Source organism: Tursiops truncatus, chromosome 6 (genome assembly GCF_011762595.2).
Source record: "Tursiops truncatus isolate mTurTru1 chromosome 6, mTurTru1.mat.Y, whole genome shotgun sequence".
Classification (NCBI taxonomy): domain Eukaryota; kingdom Metazoa; phylum Chordata; class Mammalia; order Artiodactyla; family Delphinidae; genus Tursiops; species Tursiops truncatus.
Window position 1 is genome coordinate 87,658,163 of NC_047039.1, and position 17,140 is coordinate 87,675,302.

Consider the following 17,140-nt stretch of genomic DNA (forward strand, 5'->3'; position numbering starts at 1 on the left):
GCTCACTGCCTCTTTTCCTGCCCAGGGAAAGCACAGTCTGGCTTCCCAAGAGAAAGCTCCAATCCAAGCCTGGTTTAAACTCCAGCACTTTACACCATTTCTTCTTTCGCCAAGAGGATGGCGAGTCCTCTTGGGAGGTCTCTCAGCAAATGCTGGCCCACCCCATTCCTCCCATTCCTCCCAAACACCAAACCGAGGAAAAAAGTACTTTCCTGGAGCAGTGGCAGCAGCTAGCTCCTGACGGCTGCAACTTATCACTCATGCTGTTTAGAACCGCCGGTGCATGGAGACGATAAAAAGCAGACTGACTCTCAGTCAGCTTCGTTACTGCTTTTAAAGTCTCTACAGACCACGCAGGTCATCACGGCCTGCACCCAGGGGTCTGCTCCCACCGCCCCCTGCCCCCCGTGGTAGGCCACGGCCCGGGAGGCTGCTCCGTGGTGACTTCTGCAACCAGTCCCTCAGCCAGCAAGCTGCCTGCTCTCAGCCGCTTCCTAGATGGCATGCAGTAAACTGCCCGGGGCACACCCCGGATAGGAGATAAAGGTGTCACTTTTTAAAGCTCAGAGTTCAAGTACCCACCAGACTAAATCAAATGACCTGGGGGAAGATGAATTGCACTTTCCTTTTAGAAATGAATGCTTAACTTTCACTTCTCCAAATCAAGTTGCAACTTTAACTGCTCTTATATGCACGGAAGTATCCCGTCTGTAAATCTTCTTATTCGTGGCAACCATATGGCCAACTCCAAAAAAATGAGGTTGGCAGCAACCTGCCGCCCCCATAACAGTCCTAACGCCGGGCTGGTGCCATTCCTCTCTGGGAGGTTTTCTTCTGTGTCCCCAGAAGAGGCCAGCACACTCACTGAGTCCCTAGTTTCTTCTCAAATACATCCTGCAGAGAGGCCTTACAGCCCAGCCACTGAGGAGGAAAACCCCGTAGGGAAGAGCTAAAAGGAACAAGCGCCAGGCCGCCTGGGCTGCTGTCTCTCCCTGGTGCAGGTTAACTTCCAATTACGAACCAATCCACAGAAGGCTTTTGCTTACCTGAGCTGGAACGCTCGATCTGGTATAATGTCCTTAGAACTTGGCGTATGTTCTTCATGCTGGTGTCTCTGTGGCTGTACAAAAGAAGTCGCCGAGCATCTGAGAACAGGCGAGACACACTGCAGGCGGTGCAAGAAAAGTAGAAAAGCCCTGGTTAGGCCAGCTGTCTCTCCAGCTTGAACAAAGTACCTGCCAGGAAGACCCAGCCTGGCTGCAGGGTCCTCCGTGGGCCGACCCTGACCCACTCCTGCTGCCCCCTCCTCCAACTTCACTGAGACCCTATGCTCACAGCCACCCAACCAGCAACCCTGCCCCAAATGCTCGTCCTCATGTGTCCATACAACCAAATCTTACCAGCCATCAAGGGCCAGCCCATGTTGCCGCCTCTCCAGGAAGCTCTCTCTCTCTCTCTCTCTCACACACACACATGCACACAGGTCCCCAGGACCAACTTATCCAAAAGACACAGCAGACACAGTGCCTAGGGCCCAGGATACTCTTATGGGTCCACAAAATGTTTAAATTTCTTTTAAAATCAGCAAAAAAAAAATTCAGAAATTCAGAATGAATGCATATGATAATGAATCCAGCCTGGATTATACTCATCTTTATACCAACACAGTTATAAAATAAAATTTTTAATATTGTTGCAAGGAAGAAGGGGTTCATGAAAGCCACAAAGCCTAAGGTCCATGAACATTATAACGTGGCCCTGACTGCCTGGCGGCAGCTTCCTCTAAACTGTCCTGCTACATCTCCTGCAGTTCTTAGTCCTTTCTAACTCATGCCATGGTTCTGTGCCTTCCAAGAATCTTCAACGGCTCATTTGGGAAACACTTACTCAGCCCTAATGTCTGTTGTTGAAGCCAGGAGCCAGGAATACAAAAGTGAAGAAAGCAGTATCCTGGCCCTCAGGGAGCTCACACCCAGGGCTGAGAAAAACTTGCAGATGAAAGACCGATGCAGTGTGACAGGGCAGCAATGGAGGCAGAGAGGTGATCTGAGAGCAGAGAGGACCAAACTCTCCCAGCCTTGGCTGTGAGCTCCTTGAGGACAGGCCCCCCCCTCTGCACAGCTCTGTATCCCCAGCTCCTGGACCAGCTGTTTCCCACACACAATAAGTGTTTGCTTACTGAGTGTTTGCTCATTAACGGATGAAGCTGATGTGCTATATCTCCCTTCTCTACTTACCAACCAGTTTTTGGAGGAAAAGCCCCCCAACCACAGGACTTTCATCCACATAACGTTACTCCTAAAATGCACCAAAGTGAGGTCACACAGTCTTAAATCCTGGTGGCGGCTTTCTCTGGTCTCATTCTTTGGACTTTATCACCCAAACCGTCACAAAAGAAGCTTCACTCAAACCCAACCATTCAAAATTCCCCGGAGGTTGAGAAGGAAAAGGAAAAGTATTAACTGACAAGTTTGGGAATGAAAACCTGATCCGGTACTTACATGGACTTGTTAAAGTTTCCAACAACCCCGGGAGCCTCTCCAGGAGTCGGATAACGGAAACAAGGGTTATTGGCATTACAGATAATCCCCTGAACCCAAGGAAGTGTTCCTGCAGAGGGCATGGCTTTGTTTGGAAAGTGGCCTGTTGAAATAGAGGAGAAGAAAAACAGAAGGAGAAACATTAAATCTTTGAAGGATTTGGGACTTGATAGGAACCTTTATCTCTTTTGGTTCCACCAAACATTGCTCCATCCCAAATCTGTCTGTCCCATTCCCCACATCCCTGAGACCTGCCACCCTGGACTAATCTGACCCTGAGCTGGAAATGTGGCATCAGATAGCGGTTCTTAATCTACTTGCTATAGTCTGTTGAGTGGGATTCATGACAGCAGCCTTGGGGAAGTGACCATATACAGAAGGTGCCTGGAGGGCAGCAAGTACTGGCTCCTCATTCCTTCATCTTCTACCACTCACCTCGCCTTTCAGAGACACAGAGGGGCCCTGGCGAGGACCTAATCCAATTCCTTCACACTTGAAGGAGGAAACCACAGCAAGATAAAGTGGATGATGAATACTCAGGGAGTCAGTGGGCAGGACCGGGGGTAGAACCCACATTCCTGTGATCCCAGTCATGCTCCTTCCCTTCCACCTGTGGCCTCCTTTATCTGCTAGCTTTCCTCAGTCCCCCTGGTACTGTCCTCTGTGACCTCTGTTCACCTTCTCCACTAGCTCCCAAGCTCCTCAAAGGCACCTAATGAACGTGCTGACTTGGGGTCAGATGCCATCTCTGAAGCTATGCTAGTTGCTGTTGCTGCTTCTCCTCCCATCAGAGCACCGAGCCCCATCCAACAGGCCATCCCCTCTCTGTCCCCTTCCCTTCATTACGGAGGACCGTCTTACAGACAGCAGGACTGCGTCTACAGGGGCTGGTGTGCTGCGTCAAAGGCCATGGGGCTGCTTACGGGGATCAAGATAAATGTGCCCTGGAACCAGGGGCTCTTAACCTGAGACCAAGCACGTGTGGATTCCTGTGACAGAAAGGCTGAGGCTCCACGCTCATCCTATTCTCAGGGTTATCTGTGACCCCAAAAGAGTCAACAACCATTAAGAACCATGGCTCTGAGTAGTGGAGAGCCGTATAGCTTCTCAGGCTTTAGGGTCAAACCAACTGGGATTCACATCCAGTCTCTGCAACTTGCTAAGCAGTGACTTTGGCCAAGTCACGGACCCCTTAACCCTCAGTTCCCTCATCTATAAAATGGTGGTAACAGTACAATCGATTTCGCAGAGCTGTAGTGAGATTTTACAAGCAAAGCATGCCGCAAAGTGCCTGGCAGAGATTAAGGCTCAGTGGATGGGCCCGTTAGGGGTACTGAGGCGCTGTGGTGGCCAGCCTACAACAGTACTTCCTTAGCTCTCGCCCAGCCAGGAACACTCCTTCCATCACACAGTCCCCCTCTCCCCCAGGCAGAAACCCAGTTTTATTCAGCTTACTATTTTCATGCAAATGGGCTAACAGAGTCTCCCCAGAAGTTCACCCACAGCCAGGACTTGCTACACTTTGCATTTCAATATTGGGGTCCTTCTATCTTTTTATTCTATCCACATTCCAACCAGAGAGGCAACATCCAAAGCAAGGATGAACCAAGATCTGGACCCTGTGGCCACCCTCTGCAGGGACTCTGGCCTGTTGAACGTTTACTCTGTAATCCCCTTATCTCCCTGTTAATAGTTCAAGGAAAACCAAACAAGGTCCCTTGCCTAAGTCAGCTGCTCCTCATTCAGGGGAGATTTATGTAAACCAACCAAATACTCAAAGGACCAAGGGATTCTCCCCTTTAACCTCCAGGAAATACTGGCACCAAAGGCAGGGTGATGTTGGTCCAGCACACCAACAACGTGCTTCAGTCTAAACCTTGGTGAGTGAAGCAAAGACCCTTCCTCATGTGTCGTGTCCCACCTGATTTGCAAATAAAAGCAGGGTAAGGACTTGGCATTGGTGCACAGGATGACAATCAAGTAGCTTAATGGAGTCTCATGACCCAGGGAAGTGATTAGGACCTTGATGGGTCTGGGTCAAACTGGGAAAGATTTATGGGGAAGAATTATATACCAATCCTTTGTTCCTAGAGACAAGACACCTCTGTAAGCCTCACCTTAACTCTCTGCCCTTCCAGCTAGGTCCCTAGAAGGTGGTGAGAACAGGAAGTAAGGTTGCAGTAAGTACATAGATAGTCTTATCTATCTTCCATAGGCATAGGAATTTCACAACATTTCTGAGAATTGATGGTCTGGATTCAGAGAGATTTGGGTCAAAATTCAACAACTTGCACAAGATCACAACCTCAGCAAGTGGCAGAGCCAGGATCGAAACAAACCCGTCTGTCTGATACCAAGGCCTGCACTATTTCCCTTACACTGTCTCGTCTGCTTGTGATAATTCCTGAGAAAGAATAGCTTATCAGATGAAAAAGCTGAGTTTTCCCTAAAGTGTATACTTCAGTGGGGCTTAGGGTAATGCTTATACAAAATCCAACACACACTTGTTCATCGATCTTTGAGGTTCCAAACAAGAAAGCAGTGTTACCTTCCAGGCCCACAAACTGAGTGTGTATTATTTCATTGTAAGCTCTTTTTCTTTTTGGTGAAATCAGAAAATCACATCTGGTAGAATGTTTTGAGGTTTCGCGGGGTTTTTTAAAACTTTAATATGTATAATGTGTACTAGCAAATTAGCAGGTAAATAACTGTCACTACGTGCCCTGAGAGACACGGAACCAGACCGAGAACACCTTTCAAAGGTGACCCCGGCCCTACCTCTTCCCTGAAGAACTGTATCCTACGCACCTATAGGGCTGGTGGGATGTGGGTAGAGCTGGTTAATGACAGGAAAAGTCACTGGAGCCGTGGAAAAGAGGTCCCAGCCAAACTTCCCCCACAAATGCTGATCTTTTAGACCGGGACATTTTTGCAGTATTAATCCATCCAGCAAGCCCAGCCAGGAGAGAAAGACCGTGACTGTGGGATAACACAACAACCATATGGGGTAGGTCTTATTATTCCCTTTTTATAGAGATGAGGAAACCCAGGTACAGAGAAGCCAAGCCATTTGCCCCAAGGTGACATACCTGTGTTGAAGCCGGGATTCAAACCTAGGTAACCTGACACCTAGAGCTTGTGTTCTCAGCCACTACTGTATTCTCTATGCTCACTGAAAAGGCCGTCATCCAAACACATGATTGGGAGTCAGATGACCTGAGCTTTATTTCATCACTGTCACTTGATACATATGTGACCTCGGGCAATTCCCTGCACTTCTCTGAGCCCCAATTTACTTATCAAGAAATTAAAGCAAATGATAGCAATTATAAAGTCCATTATACAAGGTTGTTATAAGAATCAAATGAAATAATATTAGGCAATCTGAGATGGTCTACACAAATGCTACTTAAAATTGTAATGTTCCATGATTTGCAACTGTGTGATAAAGACATAATGCATATGAAAAAGCCCGGCAGGTACCAGATGATAGTGGTATTAAGGTATTGCCGTAGGGGGCTTTTTTTTTATTATTTATTTTTGGCTGTGTTGGGTCTTCGTTTCTGTGCGAGGGCTTTCTCTAGTTGCGGCGAGCGGGGGCCACTCCACTCTTCATCATGGTGCGTGGGCCTCTCACTATCGCGGCCTCTCTTGTTGCGGAGCACAGGCTCCAGACGCGCAGGCGGGCTTTTTTAATTACCCCTTTCTGAGCTATCAGTAAGGTTATTTTACTTTCATGATTGAAAATGCATGAAACAGATGTTGGCTATTATTATAATTACTATTATCACCATCTACTAGGACTGAAAATGGTTTCCTGAGCTCATGCCTTATCAAACAATCGGAAGCCTAGCTTTTCTGTTCCAAGCCATTTGCACTGTTTCCTAAAGATAGCATCTTGGGAGAGGTCACATTTAGCCCATGCCCATTGCCTGGATTCCACTTGCCAGCAGTAAGTCTCAGGTGGGATGCTCATATACTCACATTCATGTTGTTCATAGGGTGGGTAGCTCAGCCGCACGGAGATCAGGATCAGGAAGATAAACAGAGGCCAGGCCACTTCCAGCAACAGCTGACACTGAGTGGGAAATAAAACAGAGCACTGTGAATTAAACAAACAAAACAACATGGAAGCCTAATGCTATTGAGCTTTGGGAAATCCACAAAAAAAGTTAATTAAACAATTGATCAGAGCTTCCCTGGTGGCACAGTGGTTAAGAACCCACCTGCCAATGCAGGGGGCATGGGTTCGAGCCCTGGTCCGGGAAGATCCCACATGCCGCAGAGCAACTAAGCCCATGCACCACAACTACTGAGCCTGTGCTCTAGAGCCCATGAGCCACAACTACTGAAGCCCACAACTACTGAAGCCCGTGCACCTGGAGCCCGTGTTCCACAACAAGAGAAGCCACCGCAATGAGAAGCCCGTGCACCGCAACGAACAGCAGCCCCCGCTCGCCACAACTGGAGAAAGCCCGCGCCCAGCAACAAAGACCCAACGCAGCCATAAAAATAAATAAACAAATAAATAAACAATTGATCAACTTCTCCAGCCTCTCTTACCACTCTCTAAGCTTTGATAATACTGAATTGTTTGCAGTTCTCACCTTATAACTTACTATTCCATACCTCTGTGTTTTCCCTACGAAAGGGAAGATGCTTCCCACCCTGCTTCATCTGGCTCACTTCCACTCATCCTTCAAGATTCCACCAGGCACAATTTCCTTTACTAAAATCTCAGGCTGAGCTGGAAGCCCTTCGGCTGCGCTCCCAGAGTAACCCATGCATCCTCCTCCCATAACAGTTTCCCTGAGCCCCTGAAATCATGTTTTTATCACTGGCTTCCTCACTACAATATGAGTACCCTGAAGGCGAGCACTGGATCAAGTCATCTTTGCATCTCCAGCCTTAGCATAGTGTCAGGTATGTTATGACCATTTGTTAAAAGAAGAGGGCCAGGCTTTGTGCTAAATACACACCACCTTGGCTCTAAAGGAACACACAGAGTTGCCCCCTGCAGGGCTGAGAATAGGGCTCCAAAGGACAATGGAAATTCACATGCAGCTCCATAGTGACCTGTGTGCCCCCAGGACTGGAAAGATCTGGGAAGAGTGCAAAGTCCTTCCCCATCCATCAAGATCTGGTCACCACCTTCTCCAGTGGGTTAGAAGATCATTAAACATATGTAACTGTGATCCACCAGTTAAAGCAATGGGGTTTCTCTAAAGGAAAAACCTGCCTCAGTGAGTTATCAAGGGATAAATAAGCACAGGAACAGGATGGAAATCATGAGACATAATCTAACTGAACCTGTGGTGTTTGGATAACTAGTTCCACGGCCTGAAGCCTCACCTCTTTCACTCCTTTCAGTTCTGGACTCAGATGTTCTAATTAGGATGAAGACCAAAGAGCCCAGAATAGTCACGGGCCCTTGTGGTTGAGAGTAACTACAACTGTTGGCTTCAGAGCCAAGAGAACACTGATATGAAATCCCTCCTTTTATTTAAACAGAATTTTTTTTGATCCCCAAGTCCATATATTTTTATTGTGGAAATTTTGAAATTAAAAATATATATACAGAAAAGTAGAAAAAAATAAACATAAATCACCATTAATCCTACTTCCTGGAGATAATCCCTAGTAAATTAAGCTAACAATGGTTCTCCATTAATATTTTTTGTCTTTTTTTCCTATTCATACATAAATAATAAATTTTTCTCTACAAAATTGAGATTATACAGCATATATAATTTTGTATTTTGCTTTTTCATTGAACATCATACTGGGAGTGTTTTCCATGACAAAATACTCTCTTAAAATATGGATTTTAATGGCCACTTGATACTCCGCGCTGTGAATAGATCATAATTAATTTAACCTTTCTGCTTCAGACTGGTTTTAGCTTTTGTTTATTATTTGTCATTGGATTTCTGGTATTTTACATTCCAAAGAACTTTGATATGGTTCCACATTAAACTCTTTTTTAAATCTTCTTTTTAGAAGGAAATACATGGATGGGGACAGTGGATGTCCTTGGATGATAAGAACATGGGTGATTTTTTTAAACATCTTTCTGTGTTTTCTAAATTTTCCATAATGAGCATGTATTACTTCTCTAGTAGAACAAACAAACAAACAAAAAACCACTGTTACCATATAACTATGAAGAACAGTTTGCTCTAGATAGCACACCAGGAAAAGAAAAAGACAAATGGGTCCTTTGGAAGAAAGCATGCTGTCAATGGGGTCTCCGAGACCAAAGATGGGGCTGGTCTTGCTAAATATTTCTGTAAATAATCCCAAAGAGGCAACACACAGTGAAATCTCCAAGCTTTCAAATGACATTCAGCCTCCTCTACCAGCTGAGCTGCAAGTCCCTCCTTGGGCTCCCCAAGTATCCTGAGCCTCTACCAGCACTGGGCATAGCAGGGGCTCCTCCTCCAGTGTCCCTTTCTTCTCACTGAGCCTGCCGCACGATAAGGGCTTTAAGAATGTGTGTTGAGTGAGAGAATGAACTGAAGTTTACAAAATAATAAAGATGGAAATGTAAGTCAGTTGAGCCCTTTGGGAAAGCAACTTGGCCGTATGTATTCAAAAGATATGTTTATTCCCCTTGACCAAACAATATTCCTAGAAATTCATCCCACAGAACTAAGTTTAAAATATCAAAAAGCTATATACACTGTTACTCATTGATTCAAACACTATAATTGCAAAATATTGGAAACAACTTAATTGCACAGCAATAGAGAAATGATTAAATATGTCACATCTACTCAACAATACATTATGCAGTCACTACAGCAAGGTTTATGAAACACAGACACTATTAACCATATAATATTAAGTGAAAAAAGTGGAACACAAAATTGTATGCATTCCAAGCTTACAGCTAAATAAAATCACTCACAAATATTAACAGACGGGAGTAAAACTTCCAAAAAACGGTTTAACTGTGAATCAATTCAGAAAAGAATAATGAAGTAAAAAAAAAAAAAAAAACCAACAAAACCAAAATTAAATGAAGAATATGAGTAAGATAGCCATCAACCTTGAAGCTCTGAAGCTACTATGTGTACTTTTGCGATAACTAGTAGCTACCATTTACTTTTTTAGAGTCAAGTGTGTAGCAGGCACATTATATATGGATTATTTCATTTAAGCCTGCAAACAACCCTGAGATGTAGGAACCATTATTGTCTGTATTTTATATGTGGCAAGGCTAAAGCTCAAGGAAGGGTAAGTCACAGAGAAAGTCAGTGGCAGGGTTGAGATTAGCAGCTAGTTTTGCCCAACTCATGTGGCCCAGGTAGGAAATGACCCCACTAGGTGGCACAGTCAAAAAATACCAACAGGTTCCACAGAGGTAAAATGAGCTCATGGCCCAAAAGCTTATGATAGTTACAGCCAATCCTGAGCACCTACTGTGTACCAGGGATTTATATAACTCATCTCTAATATTTTCACAAGAACTTTGTGAGGTAGCTGGTATCGTTAGATAGTGAAGAAAGTAAGATTGGGGCAGGTTATGAGCCATACATAGCCTGGTAAAAGAGTGCGCCAGCGTTTGAACCCAGATCTACTGACCCCGACGTGCTTTTGCACCCATCATCCTGCCTCTCACAGAGCCATGTCTGAGATATATACCTTACAAGATGGCCACTTAAGAGGAGTCTGGCACTCACCAGCCCTCCTGGGCACTGATCTGACCCAATGAATCAAAGTTTATGTTCCTGGACATCTCTGTAGCCCCACATCTAGGATCCAATAGGGGATCAGATGCTCAAAATACGCTGATTGATTGAAAAAAAAAAAAAGAATGGATCTTTCCCATGGCACTGATAGCAAAGAGCACGAAGAAAATCTTGCAACTCATTTTTAGCAACTGAAGCCAGTGGGTGTAAGCAGATTAGGGAAAGAGGTAAGGAAAAGATTGACAACCATAATGACAGCTAACACTTAAATAGGTCTTACCATGTATCAGTGTTCTAAGTGCTTAACATAGGTGAACTCATTTAATCTTCAAATAACCCCATTAGCACTATTATAATACCCAGTTCACAGATGAGGGAACTGAGGCTGAAAGAGTAAATAAATTGCCCAAAGATACAAGCCTGGTAAACGGCAGAGCCAGAATTCAAAGCCAGTCCAACTCAAGGGTGTGTTCTTAGCCACTATGCACCCCAGTCTCCTTACCCCCTGCCCCGTTACCAGAGTATCTAGATCTTGATCTTTATAAGCCATGCTGAGCTGAGATACTAACATGTATGAATGAATGAAGAGACCATCTCCAAGAGCCAGCACTCAAACCAGAGAGCTCGTGACACACAATTCTCTCCGTGCACTTTTACTCTGAACCTCTAAAATTATTTCTGTCATTGAACATAGAATTTGCCTTCCAAACTCAGGGGGCTGTTCTAGGTACTTCTTTTCCTAATAGCCTCCCTCTAGAAACCCAATTTGACTTCTGCCAGGAATGCCATACTGGCTCCACTCATTGTCAAAATCAGATTTCTCCCCCATCTCTAAGCTTAGCATTTTTCCTTCAGAATAGGCCCTCATAAATATTTGGGTTGGCCAAAAAGTTCGTTTGGGTCTTCCATATCAGATGGAAAACCCAAACGAACTTTTTGGCCAACCCAATAGCTTGGAAATAAGACTGATGCTTTACTGCTACACACTCCTATAGAAAACTAGAAAACTTTTCTAAATCTTGGTCTGATGCTACCTACCCACCTCCCTCCACACCTGCCCCCACCACGAGGCAGAGGAGATGGAGAGGAACACCGTGTTCAAAAGATGCTTCTTACCAAAGTTAGAAACTCAGAAGCCTTCTTTTAGGTTGGGTATTAAAACAAAAATTCTGATGTTTCAGTAAATTGCTACACTGAGCTGCTCTGGGGACTTTCCACCTCGTTACTCCTCAGCAACAACATGGGGATAATGTGAGCGAGTGTTTCTAGAGCAGGGTTTCTCTCAACAGCACTATTGACATTTGGAGCCAGATAAGCGTTGTAAGGAGCCCTCCTGTGAATGGAAGAATGTTTCCCCCATCCCTGGCCTCCGCCCGCCAGAACCAACAGTACCAACCACCCCTGGCCCAGGACTGTAACTGCCAAACAATATCTCTAGACATTACCCAATGTCCTTGGGGCATTAAAATAGTGCTAGGCTACTTTTAGAACTTGATAAGGTAATACGATTCAATGGGGAAAAGAAACAGATAAAAATATGAGAGACTATTCTGAGAGGTTAAAAAAGTAAAATGGGAGACAATGAATTTTCCCAGTTAACAGGATGTTCATCAAAGCAATAGCACACTCCAGGCTATATCAGCATCACGATGAAAAATACTTATCGATATATACCTCAATTAAGTCTGGAAAAATTAAAGTGAAATCTTAAAGATCAAATCAGAGAAATGCTGGAGGGAAAAAGAAATCTGAAAACCACGCCTGCCCTCCGAGAACTGTAAAGCCTCATGTGGTGATGGTGGATTTTTAAATTGGTTTGATCCTTCAGAAGGACATCTGATCGTATATGTCAAGGGCCATTTCCTTGGACCTAGGAATCGTACTTCTGAGATTCTGGCCTAAGGAAATAATCTAAAAATAAGAAAAGGCTATATGTATAAAGTCTTTATAGTAGTTTATGTATAACAGCAAACACGGGAAACATCTGAATGTTGGCAATAGGGTGTGAACTTACAAAATAAAAACTGCATTGATGGACTACTGTAACGCTACCAGGAATGTCAGTGGCATTATCCCATGGCAGATTTGGGCCCAAAAGATCCAGCCCCTCCTCTTACTAATTTACTAACTTATAACACTTTCTTCACCTGTGCAACAGAAATTGTAATGCATACCTCTCAGAATTGCTGTGAAAATCAAGAAGATAACGGATACAAAAGTACTTTCAAAAGTACAAAACACAGCCTACACATCAAGAATCATTATTATAAATATGTAAATTATTTGGAAACATGGCAACATATATGCCAAATGATGTTAAATGAAAGAGGAAAACAGCACAAAATGGTATGTATGTATGTATGTATGTATGTATGTATGTAAGTAATGATTATAATTGTCTCCTTGGGCTATCGTCCTTCAAGTCCCCTCAGTGCCAAGGACCACACCATCTGACCCTCGTCATCATGACCTATCTACCTCAGGGACTCCTTCTGCACATAAAATAAAATTCAGCTGCCCTTGCTCAGCTCCATGGCTGCATGATCTGCCCCTGGTGACTCCCAACTCACCCCCAGCCAGTCTTCCTTCAGTGCCACTGGCTTTCCAGTTCTTTGACTCCAGGACGTGCGTTAGGCCCATGGCCACCCTCTGTCTCTCTGCCTGGAATCCAGTGGCCTGACGGCTGAGCTCCCGATTTTCCCCTGGCTAACTGCTGCTCGAACTTCAAGGCTCTCAGCTTAAATGTCATGACCTTCTATTCTAAATTAACTCCCTATCCTCAGCCTGGTAGTACCTAACATAGTAGGACAGTTTGGTTTTTTTCCTTCATAGCACGTATCACAGTTTGTTATGAGATTTCTACTTATGTGATAATGTGCTTCATATCTGCTTCCCTCACTGAACCGTAAGCTCTATGAGGGCAGGGATCCTGCCTGTATACCCAGCACACTATCTTACGTGCAGTAGATGTTCAATAAATATCTATCCAAAGGAAACAATAAATGGCTATTTGTTCTAACTTTCCTCATTCCAAAGAAGTGGAAACTAAAACTCAGGAAAAATGAGTTTCCCTGAGCCATTGAGACATATAGTGGCCAAGCTGGAATTAGAATTGAATTAGAAATAGATAATAATTAGAATTCTTATCTGGATTTGAACCAGCAATGCCAGGCCAGGACTAAGGACAGGAAAGAAATGTATCAGGTGAAATTGGAAGCCGGGAGGAGGTGTAGAAAGTTTGTGTCTATGCTATAAAATTCTCTAGTGGCTCTTAAATGAGGAGTCTTAATTTTTATTTATTTGATAGCTATTCCTTGTCATTAAACAATCCTCAAATATTGATACTCTTAATATTGATATATGCAGAAATTAGAATTATCTATTTTCCCAGACACACAGCTAAACAGATCTAAATGAGAAAATTAATGGCAAAGGCAAAAAGGAGAGGCCATATGGACGTAACCTGTCCCATCTGTTCCATGGGGACCTTGGCCTCTGGCTCGGCCTAAAACCAGATGAGGACCCGGAGAACTCTGAAGCCCCTCGCCCTTCCTGTCCCAAGCCCTGTTTGTGCTCAGTGACTGCCACCCACACAAGTTAACCGTTACTTTGGACCCAAACTGAGCTTTGCACCCAACTTATGCAACTCAATTTCAATGTATTCTTTGCCCAACAGGAACAGCTGAAATCTACCCCTGGCTGATGGTCCCCATAAGTCTGCATAATGGGAGCACAAGAGAGAGGTCCCCAGGATTCATTAGCAAACAAGGACACAGAGTGAAAGGGCAAACGGCCGCCTTTCAGGAAGGTTGCTCAGGGTTTACTGTTCAGCACCCAGCTTTTACATCTTTCTTCCCATCTCCCTGCACACAAGGCCCCTATAGCAGGGGAGCCTCTTTGAGACCTGTAAACTAATGGCCCATTTAATGCATTTACCCCTGTTCAGCAAATACTTATTAAGCATATCCCCGGTGCCAGGCTCTGGGGCCAAGTGTGTACATCCAGGATCTCAGAAGGAGGAAATCAAGCAATGGTTTTCCATACACTGTGGGCAAGAACTATTTGGAGCTGCTAACTTCTTCCCCTGCCTACTGGGCAGAGCTCGTTCTGACTATGTGAGCTAACAAAGTGTTACCAAAACCCTAAACAAGTTCCACTGTCTATAAAACAATGTATCTAGAGATCCAAGCCAGGTGGATTGGGAAGTAGCTACAGCCAGCACTTGAGATCCATGGGCATTAAATCTTTCATGCAGATAAGGCAAAGCCTGCTAAAAAAAGGGCCTGTGCCTGTAGGGCCACCAGGAAATTGGTTCTGGTGCTACTTTCATGACCCACCCACTCTGGACCCCTGTCCCCTACCCCAAACCCCAATCCCATCAGCTGTACAAGAAGCAGGTCAGATCTTTCCAGCTGTGACAACCTAAGCATGTGCAACCTGAAATAAACCACCCTTTGTTTCTGGTTTGGCGAAATAGATTTCCTATCGAAATCTGGAAGGGAGGACAAGCTAACAGGCAGTAGGTGTAACACCTAGAAAAGCCCTTTTGTGTCAGGATACTGTCTCCTTCTTACTCTTTCAACAAGAACTCTGCCGCAAGGCCAAAAATTGCCTTTGACTAAGCCCGCCTATCTCTACTCGTAATGCTTTTTAAACTGATAAGCAATATTGAGCAAGAAGCAGCAAGACTAGTAGAGACTGGCCCCGCCTGGATGGCCCAATCCCAAATCCTGTTCCAGGACACTGTGCTCCTGATTCTTGGTTGACCTTGAGGAAATCCCTTCCCTGCTTTGTACCTCAGTGTTCTTATCTGTAAAATGACAGGTTTGGGTTCGACTGCCCTTGAGACCTTGCATCACTAAGATGATATAGTTCTTTCCCCTACTCACCGGCTAATGGACACAGCACAGCAGAGACAGTTGCCCATCACGTGGGCTGCTGCCACCATGAGAAGAGGCAGCGGACCTGGACCACACAGTAGCTAAGAAATGAGATTAAGAGGTGAACGTATAGGTCTTTGGAACACCAGGACCTGGAAAGAGCCATAGGAGGCAGAGGCAAAGGCAAGAAAGAGGTTAGAAACTTCAAGACTGAAGATAGAAAAACCAATAATACCACTGAAGAGCAACCTGACATAGTGGTTTAGAGAACCGACTCTAGAGTCACACATATACACACATATCCATGAGGGATTATATATGAGTTCTATGTCAGGATTTTAAAATTTTGTGTTTTCATTTCAATGGTCATCTAAGCAAATGTGAATAAACATATCTGGATTTTTCTGAATGCCTACTTTATAACAAAGTTCTGGCACAAGATTTCAAGCCTAAGTTTATATTTGTGTTTGTGACTGTGTTAGCACCAATATAATGGTAGCAGACCGATAAGAAAGGCACAGATGCAAACGCAACTTGTGAATGATGAGATTGGACCAAATGAAAGCCAAATGATATCAAATGAAGGTCACTGGAAAAAATGATTGGAAAAGTGAATCATTACCACTTAGTAATATAGACTGTCCAAACTCAAACGAATAAGCATTCACTACCATAGTCACATTGTTACCTATAATATGGCTTCAGCTAAACAGTGTCAGCTGCCTTACTACATTAACAGTACTGGCTTTGCAATTTTGTTTGCATTTAATTTTTAAATTGGTATGGGTCATATGGCCTGTAAGAATAAGGGGTTTATATCTAGTTTCACATACGTTCATATTTAAGTAACATTATAATAAAAAAATAAATTTAGTGAACGAAGGAGGACCTTGACATTTTTGTTCTTTTAAAGAAGGGCCGGCCAAGCATTAGTCTAGTTTCAGAAACACTGAATTAAGTTATATCCAAGATCCCTCATAGCTCTTTGAGTCTAAGAAAGATGAGCATTTCGGCTGCAGATGTGTTAAGCTTCGTGAGGACAGCCAAATGGGGATGTAGGTTTAGAATTCAGGAAAAAAGGCAGGGCAGGAAACAGACATTTAGAAGCCTACTACAGAGAGGTGCGGCTAAACCCAGGAGACTGGACGGGATCTCTAGGAGTGTTCAGAGAGGGAGAAGCCAAGAGCTGATGTCGGAGCTTCAGAGAGATCACCGGGCCTTATAGCCTTTATCTTCTCACGGAAAAACACCATTCACCTGAGAGTTAAAGATGGCCTTCTCGGGATTACTGAAAGGATCACTGTCCCACCCAGAAGTGAATGGCTTAGAACCCTCCACAGACATAAAACAAATCTCAGTTTTATATTCCTCCAGGCTTGCAGTCAAAGCTGACAGGAAAGAGTCCACACTGACACTAACAGATCCAGCCTCTGATCTCTAAGAGCTGGGCCACGAACTCACTTCATTTCCACTGCCCAGAAACCATAAGATGCTCTTGGAGAGCCAGGTGGCCCCCAGGGCTGCAGCAAAAGTTAAGAGGAAGATGGCAAAGGGGCAATTCTGTGCCAGATTCCGGAGGTCAGAACTCAGGCCTGGGTGCTAGCACAAACCAAAGCTATCATTCCTGCCTGGCTGCCAATCTGCCCCCTATGCTAAGCGACGGGGCTCGATCAGGACCCTACACACAGTCCCGTGTCCACCGGGGCCAGATTCATTCAATCACTTTGAGAAAACCAAGAAGACTCCCTTTCCCCCCTCCTCCCCTCCCAACTCAAAATCAGGAAGAAAAGGATGGGAGGACCCCCAGAGAAACCCAGGCTTACTGTTTGTCTTCTTCTGAAAGTGAGGTTCTTCCACAGCAGCAACCTCAGCTGAGGCCAACAAGCCATGTTACCTCAGCCGACACCACAGAGCCTGCGTAAGGCTCGGGAGCCCGTGGAGGAAGTGGCCGGAGCTCACAGTGGGGACGCTGTGGCTGGTCATTAACTGAAAGATAAAGCAAGAGAGGAGAGCGCCGTCAGTTTTT

The 17,140-nt window shown here is 44.6% G+C and overlaps 1 protein-coding gene across 8 annotated transcripts in view; it reads right to left on the minus strand.

The window, feature by feature from the left end:
- The window catches only part of ABCA1 (ATP binding cassette subfamily A member 1), a 183,097-nt gene that overhangs the window by 98,944 nt on the left and 67,013 nt on the right, over window positions 1-17,140 (minus strand). For 4 of the 8 annotated variants that reach the window (XM_033858351.2, XM_073806347.1, XM_019949001.3 and 1 more), the window contains 4 exons: window positions 16,938-17,100; window positions 6,525-6,618; window positions 2,502-2,643; window positions 1,047-1,165 (listed from right to left, as the gene is read on the minus strand). In XM_033858351.2, the coding sequence (XP_033714242.1) occupies window positions 1,047-1,165; window positions 2,502-2,643; window positions 6,525-6,618; window positions 16,938-17,003 (421 nt within the window). In that variant the 5' untranslated portion in view covers window positions 17,004-17,100. Of the gene's footprint in view, window positions 1-1,046; window positions 1,166-2,501; window positions 2,644-6,524; window positions 6,619-16,937; window positions 17,101-17,140 lie in introns of those variants that run through there. The other 4 variants (XM_073806350.1, XM_019949002.3, XM_073806349.1 and 1 more) reach the window with 2 other exon arrangements.